At 39.7% G+C, this 15,753-nt stretch overlaps 1 protein-coding gene across 1 annotated transcript; it reads right to left on the bottom strand.

Moving 5' to 3' along the window:
• Positions 1-10,073: 10,073 nt before the first annotated feature.
• On the bottom strand, positions 10,074-15,118 carry LOC148905447 (uncharacterized). Its single transcript, XM_089039749.1, has one exon. It carries the CDS (start codon positions 14,178-14,180, stop codon positions 10,290-10,292), a length of 3,891 nt encoding a protein of 1,296 aa, XP_088895875.1. The 5' UTR covers positions 14,181-15,118; the 3' UTR covers positions 10,074-10,289.
• Between the last annotated feature and the right edge of the window lie 635 nt (positions 15,119-15,753).

Raw genomic sequence — 15,753 nt, 5'->3', positions numbered from 1 at the left:
TAGTCCCATAGATGTTTTATTTCTTTAGTCCCATCTATGTTTTATTCCTCTAGTCTAATCGTATTTTTTAAGCCCTTTAGTCCCATCGATGTTTAGTCCCGTTATCCCCCCAGCTCTGTTTTATCCCTTTAGAGTCCCATCTATGTTTTCATCCCTTTAGTAGTCCCATAGATGTTTTTAAAAAATCCTTTAGTCATCAGTCTATGTTTGATATTCCGGCTAGTCCCATCTAGGTTTTATCCTTTTAGTCTCATTTGTTTCTCCCTTTTATTCACATCTAGTTTCATCCCTTAGTCCCATCTATTTTTCTCCCTTTAGTCCCATAGAAATTTTTTATTTCTTTAGTCCATCTATGTTTTTATCCCTTTAGTCCCATCTATGTTTCATCCCTTAGTCCCATCTATGTGTTATTCCCTCTAGTCCCATCTATGTTTCAGCCCTTTTAAAATTAGCCCATAGATGTTTCAATCCCTTTAGCCGTCCCGTCTATTTTTATTCCCTTTAATCCAGTCTCTTTTCATCCCTTTAGTCTCATCTATGTTTCATCCCTTTAGTCTCATCTAGTGTCAATCCCTTAGTTCCCGTCTATGTTTTTCATCCCTTTAGTCTCCATCTATGTTTCATCCCTTTAGTCCCGTCTTGTTTTCATCCCTTTAGTCTCATCTATGTTTTTACCGTCCTTGGTAGTTCCGCATTAGTTTTTCATCCCTTTAGTCTCATCTATGTTTCATCATCCCTGTGGCCCGCCTAGTTTTATCATCCCTTTAGTCCCATCTATGTGTCCATTTCCCTTTAGGTCCCTCTATGTTTTCATCCCTGTTATCCTCATCGATGTTTCAATTCAATCAGTCGCTTTATTCCCGTCTATGTTTCATCCCTTTTAGTCCCGTCTATGTTTTAGTTCCTCTAGTCCCATCTATGTTTCATCCCTTTTTCGCCATATATTTTTCATATTCCTTTAGTCCCGCTATTTTTACCTTTAGTCCCCTCTATGTTTCCATCCCCCCTCTAGGTCGCATCTATGTTTTTCCCTCTAGTCCCTCTATGTTTCATCCCTTTAGTCCCATAGATGTTTTTATTCCCTCTAGTCCCCATCTATGTTTCATCCCTTTAGTCTCATCTATGTTTCATCCCTCTAGTCCCCTCTATGTTTCATCCCTTTAGTCCCATAGATGTTTTATCCCTTTAGTCCCATCTATGTTTTTATCCCTCTAGTCCCCTCTATGTTTCATCCCTTTAGTCCCATAGATGTTTTATCCCTTTAGTCCCATCTATGTTTTATTCCTCTAGTCCCATAGATGTTTTATCCCTTTAGTCCCGTCTATGTTTTATCCCTTTAGTCCCATCTATGTTTCATCCCTCTAGTCCCATCTATGTTTTATCCCTTTAGTCCCATCTATGTTTATCCCTTTAGTCCCATCTATGTTTTATCCCTTTAGTCCCATCTATGTTTCATCCCTCTAGTCCCATCTATGTTTCATACCTTTAGTCCCATCTATGTTTTATCCCTTTAGTCTCATCTATGTTTTATCCCTTTAGTCTCATCTATGTTTCATCCCTTTAGTCCCATCTATGTTTCATCCCTTTAGTCCCATCTATGTTTCATCCCTTTAGTCCCATAGATGTTTTATTTCTTTAGTCCCATCTATGTTTTATCCCTTTAGTCCCATCTATGTTTCATCCCTTTAGTCCCATAGATGTTTTATTTCTTTAGTCCCATCTATGTTTTATCCCTCTAGTCCCATCTATGTTTCATCCCTTTAGTCTCATCTATGTTTCATCCCTTTAGTCCCATCTATGTTTCATCCCTTTAGTCCCATCTATGTTTCATCCCTTTAGTCCCATAGATGTTTTATTTCTTTAGTCCCATCTATGTTTTATCCCTTTAGTCCCATAGATGTTTTATTTCTTTAGTCCCGTCTATGTTTTATCCCTTTAGTCCCATCTATGTTTCATCCCTTTAGTCCCATCTATGTTTCATCCCTTTAGTCCCATCTATGTTTTATCCCTCTAGTCCCATCTATGTTTCATCCCTTTAGTCCCATAGATGTTTTATTTCTTTAGTCCCATCTATGTTTTATTCCTCTAGTCTAATCTATGTTTTATCCCTTTAGTCCCATCTATGTTTTATCCCTTTAGTCCCATCTATGTTTTATCCCTTTAGTCCCATCTATGTTTCATCCCTTTAGTCCCATAGATGTTTTAATCCTTTAGTCTCATCTATGTTTTATTCCTCTAGTCCCATCTATGTTTTATCCCTTTAGTCCCATCTATGTTTTATCCCTTTAGTCCCATCTATGTTTCATCCCTTTAGTCCATAGATGTTTTAATCCTTTAGTCTCATCTATGTTTTATTCCTCTAGTCCCATCTATGTTTTATCCCTTTAGTCCCATCTATGTTTTATCCCTTTAGTCCCATCTATGTTTCATCCCTTTAGTCCCATAGATGTTTTAATCCTTTAGTCTCATCTATGTTTTATTCCTCTAGTCCCATCTATGTTTTATCCCTTTAGTCCCATCTATGTTTTATCCCTTTAGTCCCGTCTATGTTTTATTCCTCTAGTCCCATCTATGTTTCATCCCTTTAGTCCCATAGATGTTTCATCCCTCTAGTCCCATTTATGTTTCATCCCTCTAGTTCCATCTATGTTTCATCCCTTTAGTCCCATCTATGTTTTATCCCTCTAGTCCCATCTATGTTTTATCCTTTAGTCCCGTCTATGTTTTATTCCTCTAGTCCCATCTATGTTACATCCCTTTAGTCCCATAGATGTTTCATCCCTCTAGTCCCATTTATGTTTCATCCCTCTAGTCCCATCTATGTTTTATTCCTCTAGTCCCGTCTATGTTTCATCCCTTTAGTCCCATCTATGTTTTATCCCTTTAGTCCCATCTATGTTTTATCCCTCTAGTCCCATAGATGTTTTAATCCTTTAGTCCCATCTATGTTTTATCCCTTTAGTCCCATCTATGTTTTATTCCTTTAGTCCCTTTTCCTTTTCCATGTGTTATCCAATATTTATCGCTTTTCCCATCTATGTCCGGTATTTATGGATGAATGATCATTATCATTACGTCACCAATGATGTTATATCCATAGTCATGCGCGTTTTGGAGCCCTAAATTTATTTATCCCGAAACGTGTACGAAATCCAAAACTATATCGAGTACGATTGTAAATGTAACCAACGAAACTGAACGTGTACGATATCAAAGCTGAATCGTGTACGATTATTTACACGCAATGAAACTGATCGTGTACGATATCAAAGCTGAATCGTGTACGATTGTAAATGTAACCAACCAAATTGATCGTGTACGATATCAAAGCTGAATCGTGTACGATTATTTACACACAACGAAACTGATCGTGTACGATCAGAATGAACGTGTTGGGGATCTCTCAAGGATACTGGTCTTCGAGTCTCGATTTTCAAAACGAGTCTCGATTTTCAAAACGTGTCTCGATTTCCAAGAACGAGTCTCGATCTCTAACGACATGTCTCGATTCCCAAAAACGTGTTTCGATTCAATTGAGGGGGCTTTAATACGAGTTCAAACCGAAATACGTACGTTATTTAAAAAAGCAAAGCCTTATATAAAAGCTATCCGCTATCCTATTATATTATATATTGAAGAGATAGAAAACGAGCGCGCTTTGAGTTATACAAGCACGCGGGAAATTGCTTGAGTCCGAGAAAAGGGATCCGAGAAAAGTACTAATCATAAAGAAAGTAAAATTAAATGTGCCATTATTTTGGCCCGCTTTTCACGTAAATTATGGAGGACTTATTTTTAAACTTGCGAAAGTTACCTCGAAGTCTTTGTTTACGAAACAAAGCTACCGCTATATCTGTTACGTTGTTGTCATTGAGTTGTTCGTAAGCCTAATAAAAACTAACTTCGAACCAAGGAAATTTCCTCAAAAGTCATAACGAAGGAAATAACGAAGATTAATTGAATAATTCCGATAGGATACAGTAAGCAAAACTTCCAAACACATAAATGTAATACTCAAAATTAAGAACCAAAACAAAAGTGATAGAGACACAATTGTTGTTAATTAAACGAAAAGACAATTGTGGTTAATTAAACGGTTCTAGCTTAAGACAAAAAAAAAAAAAACAGAAAAAAAAAACAAAAAAAAAACAAAAAAAAAACCATTCACAATGCTACCAATCGAATCTCAGCCGTTCGTAGCTGCATGTTCCTTAAACGTGCAGACAGGAGAGAGGAAACGAAAAAACTTAACAAATATTAAAATAAAGTTACAATCAAACGTACGAAAAATAAACTGCACTAGACGCTGAATAGAGTGTGTGCGGCCGTGTGACTCAAAACTCTTGAGATATGACTAACAATGAAACAGTCGCCATGTTGGTTGAGCAAAACTGTGAAAACTTATTCCAAACTTATGCCATACTGATACATGAAACTTTAACCATACCTTTTTTGTTTATACTGCGTTCTCGTTGCAAAAATGAGGGCGTATGTATGCATCATATTTCTATCAGTCTTGAGATAGTCATTTTTGAATTCAGGAGAAGAACGGAAGGATTGAGACGTTATATATAAAAGATATTAGATGCTCCAATTTAAAATTCAAAGACAAGAAATGCCTAATCAAATGTGTGCTGAGAAAAATGGAAATGAGGAAATATAACTCAGCACAGAAAATAAAGCCCGAAAGAAAAAAAGATAAAGCCTTTAGTCTCTTGCTTTCTTTTATATATTGTCCACAACAAGTCTGTTTGTCGTTGTTACACTTTGTTCCACTAGTCCAGCATACAAATTTCTTTTCTTTTTTCTTCTCTTTTTGCCGTCACCGCCACATTTATAGTTTTCATTTCACACATTCAGGATCATTACTAATTGTTTCTTAAATCACACGAGAGGAATACTTCCTCGATTTCCAAAAAGCCTCCTCGATCGTCCCTCGTCCATTAAAACCCCCTCGATTGAATCGAGACTCGTTTTTGGGAATCGAGACATGTCGTTAGAGATCGAGACTCGTTCTTGGAAATCGAGACACGTTTTGAAAATCGAGACTCGTTTTGAAAATCGAGACTCGAAGACCAGTATCCTTGAGAGATCCCGTGTTGGATATGATATCGTGTACGATCTCATGAGATCGTATACGATATCCCAGATAGACACATTGATCCGTAATGTTGGTGTTTACACATGGATTATTATCAGATGTAGACACATCGATTGAAGAGCCGGAAACTGAGGAATTTACTGGATCTAGAAGACCTTCTTGCTTTTTAACAATTCCCTTTAACATGAACAGTTCTTTCTTTAATTCTGCGCTCTCGTTTTTAAGTTCTTTAATTGTATTGTTAAGTTCTCTGAATTTTGGCTGACTGTTTTGTTCCGCGATTTTCTTAACGTCGGTGGTTATACTTTGTACAGTGGATTTGATGTTTTTGACTTCGTGGTCTTCATGAATAATTTTATCATCTACGTGTGCTAGTAACGCTTTACGATTATTGTCAATGTGAACTAATTTATCTTTTAAATTAGCAAATTCTTCAACTGTCTTAAACAGTTCACCCTCTACAGAAGCTTTAAAAGCTATAAAATCGCGTTCAATGTTAGCAAGTGTTTCTGCTACAGAGTTTATCTTATCAAGAGATTGGTCTTGTGTTGTTGTTGGTTTACGAGACTCGGTGCATTTAGAATTATGCTCAGCATTACTATAATTTGAGCTACAAACTGATTATCCAGAAAATTTTGCTGAGACAGAACCAATAAATCATCGTCATCGTCGTCGTCGATTAATTTCTGAATCATCTTGCGTAACAAAGGAAATTCGTTCGTCGCCCATGTATCATAATGCATTCCTTGAACTTGAATCCGTCCAGTACTAACAAAAATGGTAATCAGAAACGATTTCTCCTTGTCTTTGTTGACTTGAACTTTTATTTTATCAGGTTTTCCAGGATCACAGTAGCATTCCAATTCCTCCCAAGAAACGTGTATATTCTCGTGTTGAGCAACATAATCAACATACCTCGAAGTGACAACTTGTATCCAAGATTTAAGACGATCTTCGGACGTCCTAAATCCTACCAGCTTTGCTCTCGCCTTATATAGGTCTAGATCTATTTCTTCAAAAGGAACCACTTTTGAACCATTGGCTTTTTGATGGAATTCATCAACTGTATAACGTTGCAAAGTACGGTCTGGGCTGCTAGCTATGACACGTGGTGTATGTAAACTCTTTCATTTTTTATCTTTGATTTTTTAGTGTAGAGTCTAGTGTAGAATCTAGTGTAGAATCTAGTGTAGAATCTAGTTAACTAATCTTTTTTTGTATTCACACGCATTGAGCGTTTTATGAATAAATTATATTTAAAAAAAAGATTTTTGAAAACGTGTTTGCTCTTTTTCCTTGGGCAAGTAATTTAATTGTTTGTTTTTTGATGAGTCAACTTCGTAGAACTCAATTAGGGTGAAACAAAAGCATAAAGTAAAAAGAGTCTAATCCTTTAACAATAGGCTTTGTGACAGAAAAACTATATTTTATGAATAATTAGATCAGAACATTTTATTAGGATCAAACTTTGACGTAAAATATAGGATGTGGTGCAATCCAGCAAACTAAGAATAAACATGGCTAGAAACACGGGGTAGTAAGAATAGCCATGACGTCACCGTTATTACGGGTCCGGAGTAGGGTATGGGGGAGAGCACCGGTTCGCACCGGTGGCACCGGGTGCAGAACTGCCGCAAGAACTATAATACAATCCAGTCAACTAAAAACATAAGAATAGCTATAACGTCATCTCTGTAAAGACCCTGAGGGGGAGGGGGGGGGGTACCTCAATGGTACCTCAATGGTACCTCACTCGAGCACTCGAGTGATGCAGAACCGCCATTTCATATCTACTGAGGTTAGTCGGCCCCTGGAGCATTCATGATTAACCCCTTGCTATGACCAGCAGCCCTGAAATGCCGATCGTATCAGTGAGGACTGAGGTCCCATTGTCTATCTTTTCCATGTGGGATGATGCGTTTTCAGAGAAACCAAAAAAAAAACGGGCATTTCTTTTCAAACTGAAACGCTCTTGAATTCTTAGGATGAAAAGTGCTGAAATACTGCGCGCATCCGCAAACTTTCTAAAGTACTTTCGCTTCATTCCAAAGATGAATACGTAAAATGACCTCATATATAAAGATGGTAATTCCACGAAATATACCCCGGCCTGCCCTGCATGCAGAGTCTCTTTTCTTTCTCTCCCTTCTTTTAGGCGGGGAGGAAGGAGACTCTGCCGATGTAGAACGTTTTCTTTGATATACCGCCGTCCAAGATCGTGGACAAAACGAAACCAGTTTTAAAACCGGTTTTTAACCGGTTACATGTAGTGCGCATGAGCAAATGTAACACACCGTGGCGCTAAACGTTGTTTGACGAGAGCGGCTGTCAAATAAATCATAGTAGTATGAAAGTACCAGTTCTACGCAACTTGGATCCCGAGCCGCTCTCCGGAGCCAGCGCATCGGCGGGTCCATCCGCTCCGGATTCGGCCGTATGCTCTGACTTCTTGTCCGATTATCTGGACAGCTCATGTCTATTTTTAGAATAACCCTCTACTGAAGCCATCTTCAAGGTCGGATAATAGGTCATATCTATATTTAGAAGTTCGAATGGGTCATATCTGTAAGCCTTTTCATAGTTTAAGAATCGATTCCACTGCGCATGCCATTTTATCCCGAATTCCTCACCTTCTTTTGTTTAATTAAGAACAAAAGAAGGTTTAGTCAAAAGGTGAGAAATTCGGGATGAAATACACCGATCCCGCTTGTCAATCTCCGTAATAAAAGTAGCCAATCAGAAGTCAAACTTTGAAAACACCATTTCCGGTTTTAGACGACGCCATTTTGTCGGACAAGTTATCAAGGTCTGTGGAGGTTGATATCTTTGATATCTGAGTAATATTTTCAGTAAATATTGCTTTGAGGCTTGCTATTGAAAGTTTTTAAGTTCCGAAAGATAACTAGAGGTATGGTCAAGCACTGCTGCTATGGTACTTGTAAATCTGATTGTATATCCGTCGTGTTTTTCCCCTTTCCAAAACGCAAAACAAGGCATGAAGACTGCCTTCGTTGGATTAAAGCTTGTGGAAGGCCTCACAACAATTTTAACATCCAGAAAATTACGAAGGACACATATATATGTTCAAAGGTAAGCAATAAAAACGATATTTTATTATCAGAACAATCATTTTGTGACATTTTCAATATTCGTTCTTACAGCACTTCATCGATGGTCATCCAAGCGAGAACTTCCCAGATCCAATACCTGCAGATGCAGAGCTGTAAAAAAAGGAAGGCCAGCTCCAAAAAGAAGAATGCAAACTACTGAATCCTCAAATAAGATTGATATGACATAATTTTTCGTGTGTTTTCAATGTAAACAGCTATAACAAGACACTAAACTCAATACTGTCTCCATTTATATGGTTCTTACATAGTCCTAATGTATTAACCCAACAAAAAATCTGATGATCTCCCTTTTAAGTTATGAAGATGAAGAGATGCATGCTTACCCTGCCACGCAAGTGCAATTACAATCTGTAAAACAACGTTCCTCTGTAGAAATATCCACATGGAGTTTGTGTGGTCATTCATTTTTGCGCATCGATCGGTAACATTTGCTTGAAACAACAGACCCGTTTCGAATTCCAAATTACCGCTGTGTTTCTTGATTACAGACTCATTTGCACAGGGTTAGCCTCGAGTTTGTGCAGAATATTCACGTGTTCCAGTCAAGGTCCGTCGAGTTTCAAAGTGTTTGTATTGTTGAAGTTGTGCATTCTTTACCTTACCGTTGGTATTTGTGAATATTTAGACACTGATACGAGGCTAACCCTGTGCAAATGAGTCTGTAATCAAGGAAAACAGCGGTAATTTGGAATTCGAAACTGGTCTATTGCATGTTTTTCTTCAGATGTTCGCAATTTGACATCAAACACATAAGCGTTTAGGAAATAGTTATATCTCTCTCCTTAGATCTTAACGTGAGAGGTCGTGATCCGAAGAAATTTAATCCAAAATCTTTGGGTAATGCATTCATCGATGTAACGCAAGGAACCGCCATATTGGATTTAATGTCCGAGGTTGCCTGGTTGCTATGCGTTGCTATGAAGGGGCGGAGCTTGAGGGATCGGTGTATTGCATGCGCAGTGGAATCGATTCTTAAACTATGAAAAGGCTTATTGTAAGAATTTTTTCTCAAATATCTTCTGGTCTGATATTTTGATCTATTGATTGCCACTCCGCCTCACTGCGACATCCGCGTTCGATATGCAAATAATAATCGAACTTCACTTCACGATCAATTATTGTTACACTTTCCATAGTTAATGGAGTGGAATGGTTTGGAAACTCAATAGAACAAAGCTATTGTTTTGCCACACAAGCACACAAAGCTGTCACGTGGGTTCAAAGAATTGGGTAGTGCACTCGCCTCTCCTCTCTGGGACTTGCATCAGGACTTGTTAATAGGTCTTTCCATTGATTTGAATGAGACCTAACATCTATTTCACCCCGGCCTGCTCTCAGTCTGTCCTCTAGCTCAGCTGGTAGAGCATCGGTAGTACAATTCCGAAGGTCGTGGGTTCGAATCCCAGCGAGGTCGGAAATTAATTTTTCCGAATTTAATTCCAAGGGTTTTCGCCCGGAATAACCTCGTTCCCAAGCACTACAACTTACCTATATTGTCTTCTATTGATTTGAATGGGTTATTTTTCAGAGTTCACAACGGTTCATTTCCAATCCCTCCCCTCCCCCCCCTCCCCCTTTCCTCCGCAAAGCCTAACTCACTATCCAATTCTGTTTTTGAGACAGCCATGCACGCCTTCATGGTTCTGTTGAATTAGCCATGCCCCGTATTTGATCAGCTAAGAGGTTGTTTCAGGGTTATTCGGTCTGTGAATTAGCTATGCCCTGACTAGATCAGACGATGTTGTTTCAGGATTCGATCTGTGAGTTAGCCATGCCCTTAATTAGATCAGCCCAGAGGTTGTTTCAGGACTCGATCTGTGAGTTAGCCGTGCCTTGTACGATAATTTATGAATATAGTCTCCAACTCCTGCTTTAAGATTTAATCCAAATAACGAGTTTATCCTCTTTACAATTCCGATTCTCTCTCACAACATCCTTTTCTCCAAACACATCTCTCGTGCTCTCACGGCTCTTCTCTCACATGTCACTCAAACTCCCTCCACAGGGAGCCCAGTCCTTATCATTCTCTCACACTCCCCCTTGACCAACGCAGTAGTCTAAACTGCTTGGTAACTAACAAGTTCCTTTATTCGCACTCTTGCTTGACTCTTTGCACTCCTTTGAGGTCTTCCATTGTCCTTAACATCATGATCTGTTTCATCTGCTTCCTTGCTCTGATCAATTCTGGTTCCTTGCGACTGTGTCGGTTTCTCTTGGGTACATGTAATTTCTAATGGGTAGATCTTCTGGACTGGTCTTCTCAGCTTGGTAGCTGCACCTTTTTTCGTTAGAGTTCTGATCTTTACTCCCCTCACCTCTTGATCTTCTCCAACAATCAACTCTTCTACCACTGTTAGCACTGTTGAGAGTTCTTCATAGTTAAGTTTTGCATTACCAAGAACCTTCCTAAGGGATCTCTTCACCAACTGTACCATTCGCTCATAAAACCCACCCCACCATGGGGCCTTCTCTAGAATAAAGTTCCATTTGATTCCTTTCTCTAACGCATAACCTTGAACCTCTTCATGAGCAAACAACTTCTGGATTTCTTTATCCGCAAGTTTAAATGTTTTAGCATTGTCTGAAGTAATGGATGAGGGAATTCCTCTCCTTGAAACAAATCTTCTCAAACACCTTAAAAACGACTCTGTTGATAAGTCTGGAGCCAGTTCCAAATGCAGTGCTCTAGACGAAGTACATGTAAACAAACATATGTAAGTCTTTGGTCCTTGTTCAGGCATCAACTCTGAGGGTTTTATGTACAATGGACCTGCATAATCCACCCCGACATGTGTAAATGCAAGTGTCTCCACAACCCTGTATGGTGGAAGATCTGAGTGCTGTGGTGAAGCATACGCTGTTCCTCGTAATCTCTTGCATAATACACAATGAAACAGAATCTTCCTCACTAGCTGACGTCCTCTAGGGATCCAAAACTGGCTTCTAACTTGCGTCAACGTATCTTTGACTCCTCCATGCTGAACTTCTCGGTGACAATGTTCTACGATCAATCTAGTTAAATAATGTTCTCGTGGTAAGAATATGGGAAACTTAGTTTCAACGGGTAACAACGCATTGGCCAATCTCCCTCTGCTTCTGAGGATTCCTTCTTCATCCTTGTACAGGCCAAGCTGTTTCTGCAAATCTTTCCAATTTTTCTGTTGCTCTGTCTCTCTTTGTACCTCACGAATCCACAGCTTCTCTGCTGCTATCACCTCTTCTTGTGATATTTCGCTGTTTTTTTGTAGTTTCTGCTTACGATCATCTTGTTTAGTCTTGAGAATGGCTATAAATCGTAACACTGTTGCTGTGACTCTAAACAGTTTCATGGGTTTGCTGTATCTTGTACAATCGATAACCTCTGACACGTTCACAGGCTTGGTTGACATATGAATCTTAAATGAACTGGTTAGAAATGAAGCCGTACTTTCGGTGTCGTTCTGCTTCGCTCTCATAACACGAAACTCCTTTAAACAGTCCTCAGAAACATCTGCTTCTTCAATGAAGCCGTCTAACTTGGGATAACAGTCTGGTGGCTCTCTCAACCAGCTAGGTCCTTCCCACCATGTAATGTTACTTGCTATCTCTGAAGGGAAACATCCTCTGGATCCAAGGTCTGCAAGATTCTGAGTTCCCGGGCAATGACCCCACATATCAGCTGTCGTTAGTTCTAAGATTGTGTTCACTCGGTTCTCTACAAACTGTTTGAGTTCCTTGCTTCGTGTTATCCAGTACAGAACTGCTTTGCTATCAGTCCAACAGTGTGAAATGTCAATGTTTACAACTGACTCTAGTGCTTTCTTTACTGTAGTAACTATGCGTGACGTGATCACAGCTGCAACAAGCTCCAACCTTGGTATGGTAAGTTCTGACAAGGGTGCAAGTCTTGACTTGGAGGCAACTAATGTAGAATGTCTAAAACCCATCTCTGTCTCTGTGCACAAGTACACAACAGAACAATATGCTTTCTTAGATGCATCTCCAAATGCATGTAGGCTTGCTGATTTCAATGAATCACTGATCTGAGAGTTCAAATAATACCTTGGCATAACAATGTCCTTTACCTTGTCAGCATCTGCTAACCATTTCTTAACAATTCTCTGCTTACCCTCAGGCAGGGGGCAGTCCCATTCATATTTTAAAGCACAAAGTTCTTGAAACAGTATCCTCATTGGTATCATGACGGGAGAAATCAGTCCTAGTGGATCGAATAACTTTACTGACAAACGTAACACATTTCTCTTGCTGGGTTCCAGATCTTTAGCAAACTGTGTTACCTTATCTAACTTTAGTACCAGGGTATCAGAGTTCAAGTTCCAGTTGATCCCAAGTACCTTATGTTCTCCTTGTGTAGGATCAATCTCATGTAATCCTCCTACAGAAATCTTAGCATATGACTCAGTGTCTCTCTCAACCGTAGGATGTGGTGTCTGTAGTGGATGCTCTACATCCCTTACCTCAGTAGGCCTAGTGTTCTCTACTCTATCTTCAGCAATCCTTTTCATCAGGTCCTTGCTGTTTGAAGCCCACTTCCTGAGATTGAATCCACCAGCTGACATACATGACTTGACTGTGTTGTATAACATGAAGGCTTCCTCCTCATCATTCCCCCCAGATGTCCAGTCATCAACATAAAACCCATCCAGTACTCTCTCAGCAAGATCAAGATTATCACCATAGTATGACTTGATGTGATAGTTCAAGGTAGCATTAAGTAAAAAAGGGGAACAGTTCATTCCAAAGAGTACCCTGTTAAATCTGTAGACTTCTACTTCTGGATCTTCTGCATTTACATCGTTTACCCATAGGAACCTCATCAAATCTCTTTGGCTGTCCTCGACACAAATGTTCAAAAAGGCCTTTTCAATGTCAGCAACTAATCCTACCTTGTGGGCTCTGAAGCGTATCAAAATATCCAGTAGTGCACTTGACAGAGCTGGTCCAGTATGTATACAGTCATTGAGTGATGGGTATCTTGAACTGACCTTGGAACTGGCATCATAAACAACCCTCAACTTGGTAGACAATGCATCCTTTCTTATCACCGCCTGATGTGGTAAGTAATGGATCTCTTCTGCAGTGTCCCTCTCGTTAGGCTTTACCTTCTCTATGATTCCACTCTGCTCTTGTTCTTCTATGATCTGGTTATATTCCCTGTAGATGTCTTGGTCTCTTCGTAGTCGTCTCACTAGCGAGTCCAGTCGAGACAGGGCCAACTCGTAATTATCTGGTAGGGGCATGTGTTTCTCTTTAACTGGCAATCTGACAACATATCTACCTTCCTGGAAGGAGATATTCTTCTGGAATGATTCATGAATTGTCTCCGTATCTACAATTCCAATGGAATCTAAGCTCCATAGTTTGTTCACCAGTTCCTGTGAGGGTTCTGGCTCTGTATCTCTAAGGTCAACAAGAGGTTGTACTGTTGACTGAACTTTCAAAACATGGGTAGATACAAGATTGACACTTGACAGTAGGCTATTTCTGGAAGATGGCATGGGCCCTGACAGCACCCAGCCTAACTTTGTCTCACTTGCCACTGGTCCACTGACCTCCCCCTGTTTGGTGTTCCCCGTAAAGAACTTCCAATAAAAATCTGCTCCAATAAGCATGTCAATTTCAATACCTGATTCTCCCTCATTGGTATCAGCTAGTTCAATATCGTTCAAATATGCAAAGTTCCTTTTCGCCTTGTCAATTTCTTGACTTCCTAATGGTTGACAGATGGTTGGTACAACAAATAAATTCACCGAAGCAGCAAATCGTCCATTCTTATCTTTAACAATCAGTTCCACGTTTTCACAAATTCGCAACTCTGATGACTCGTTATTTCCAAATGTTTTTATCATTAATGACTCTCTCTTTCCAGGGTTTAAGCTCAATTGTTCCTTAACATGTTGAGTAACATAACTCTGACTCCCTGAGTCAAATATGACTCTAATTCTCATGCTAGAATTGGAATATGGTGACTCTACGATGGCTTGTGCAGTTTGAAGTAAAATGCTATCACATGATCTCACGTGAAGGTTATGGGTGGCAGCACTGCTTGTGCTTGTCTCTCTAGTTTGTTGATGAGATGTGGTGCTAGATGTCTGTGGTGCTGAATTTGGTGCTGGCTTATTCTCACTTGATTGTCTGGATTGGCTCTCCTCACACAAGCTTACATGATGTCTTCCAGAACATTTAGGACATACCTTTGCTGAAGTACAATCCTTGGCAACATGATCTTTCTTCAGACACCTGAAGCAGCGTCCTTGTTTACGTAATTCTTGTCTCCTTTTTGCTTTATCAGTAACTACATGGCAAGTAGCTGAAGCATGTTCTCCTCTACAATAAGAACATGTTATTGATCTTGTCGTTTCACTCGTAAACAATGTGGCTGCTGTTGTGGGACTACTTTTCCCCCAGGTAAATGAAGATCTTCTTGAGTTCGATTCACTCCGTTGTCCGGAAGCCTGAACTCCAGCACACCGTTCCCGATTTTACACTTCCTCTCTCAACAATGTCAGCAATGGATCTAACTCCCAAGTCCCTTTAATTTGTCGACTGATATTCAATTTTACTTCTTCTGGTAATTTCCTTACGATGACAGGAACGAGCAATGCTCCATAAGATGAAGTAGGTACGTCTAGTGCTTTCAAGCCGCGCACGTGCGTTTCGATCTGTTCGTAGGTTTGTCTGAGCTTGTTTACGTCGGTCGATGAATTAAGCGGAGGAATTTTCAATAAATAATCCATATGACTGCTTATTATTGTCTGTTTGTCTCCAAAACGTCGTTGTAGTAGGTCTATAGCTGTTTGGTAATTTCCTTCAGTCAGTTGAAGTCCGGAAATTGTAGATTCAGCTTTCCCTTCCACCAACCCTTTCAAGTAGTTGAATTTGTTGATGTTTGACAGCCCGCCATTGTCGTGTACGGCGCTCTTGAAACTATCCCAAAACGATTGCCATTCAGTTGGCTCTCCTCGAAATTTCTTCAAAACTAGCTTGGGAAGTTTAGTTGCTGTAGAACTGGTTGGTGTAGAGTTAGCAGATCCGCTCGGTGCTGTAGTTTCTTTCGATGAAAGTGTTACATCTATTTTGGCTTGTAGCTCATGAATTAATTCGGTGAATTTTCCCGCCTCGGCGATCTCGGTAAATATTTCACTTTCATTCTCAATTTTCTCCAAGATTTCGTCGTCCAATTCGTTCAGCTTCGTAATCTTGTCCTCTAGAGTTCTTTTCAATTGATTTAACTTGATGCTCTGGTCATTTTGGCTATGCTCCACGAGTGTCGTCTCCACTGTGTCTTTCAAATTCCTCACCACTAATCGGTGCCCTTGTCTAATTTTTTCCTTCTTTGTCGCCATAATTCAACAATCCGGCTCGAAGGACCATGTACGATAATTTATGAATATAGTCTCCAACTCCTGCTTTAAGATTTAATCCAAATAACGAGTTTATCCTCTTTACAATTCCGATTCTCTCTCACAACATCCTTTTCTCCAAACACATCTCTCGTGCTCTCACGGCTCTTCTCTCACA

This window comes from Actinia tenebrosa, unplaced genomic scaffold (assembly GCF_029948245.1).
Source record: "Actinia tenebrosa isolate PJP-AT-01 unplaced genomic scaffold, QUT_ActTen_1.0 PGA_scaffold7__59_contigs__length_16204524, whole genome shotgun sequence".
NCBI lineage: Eukaryota > Metazoa > Cnidaria > Anthozoa > Actiniaria > Actiniidae > Actinia > Actinia tenebrosa.
Note: the sequence above shows the minus strand (reverse complement) of the source record. Positions and strands in the feature narration are given on the sequence as shown.

Excerpts from the sequence above, each read along its gene's own strand:
- LOC148905447 (XM_089039749.1), bottom strand. The coding sequence starts at position 14,180 with ATGAGAATTAGAGTCATATTTGACTCAGGGAGTCAGAGTTATGTTACT.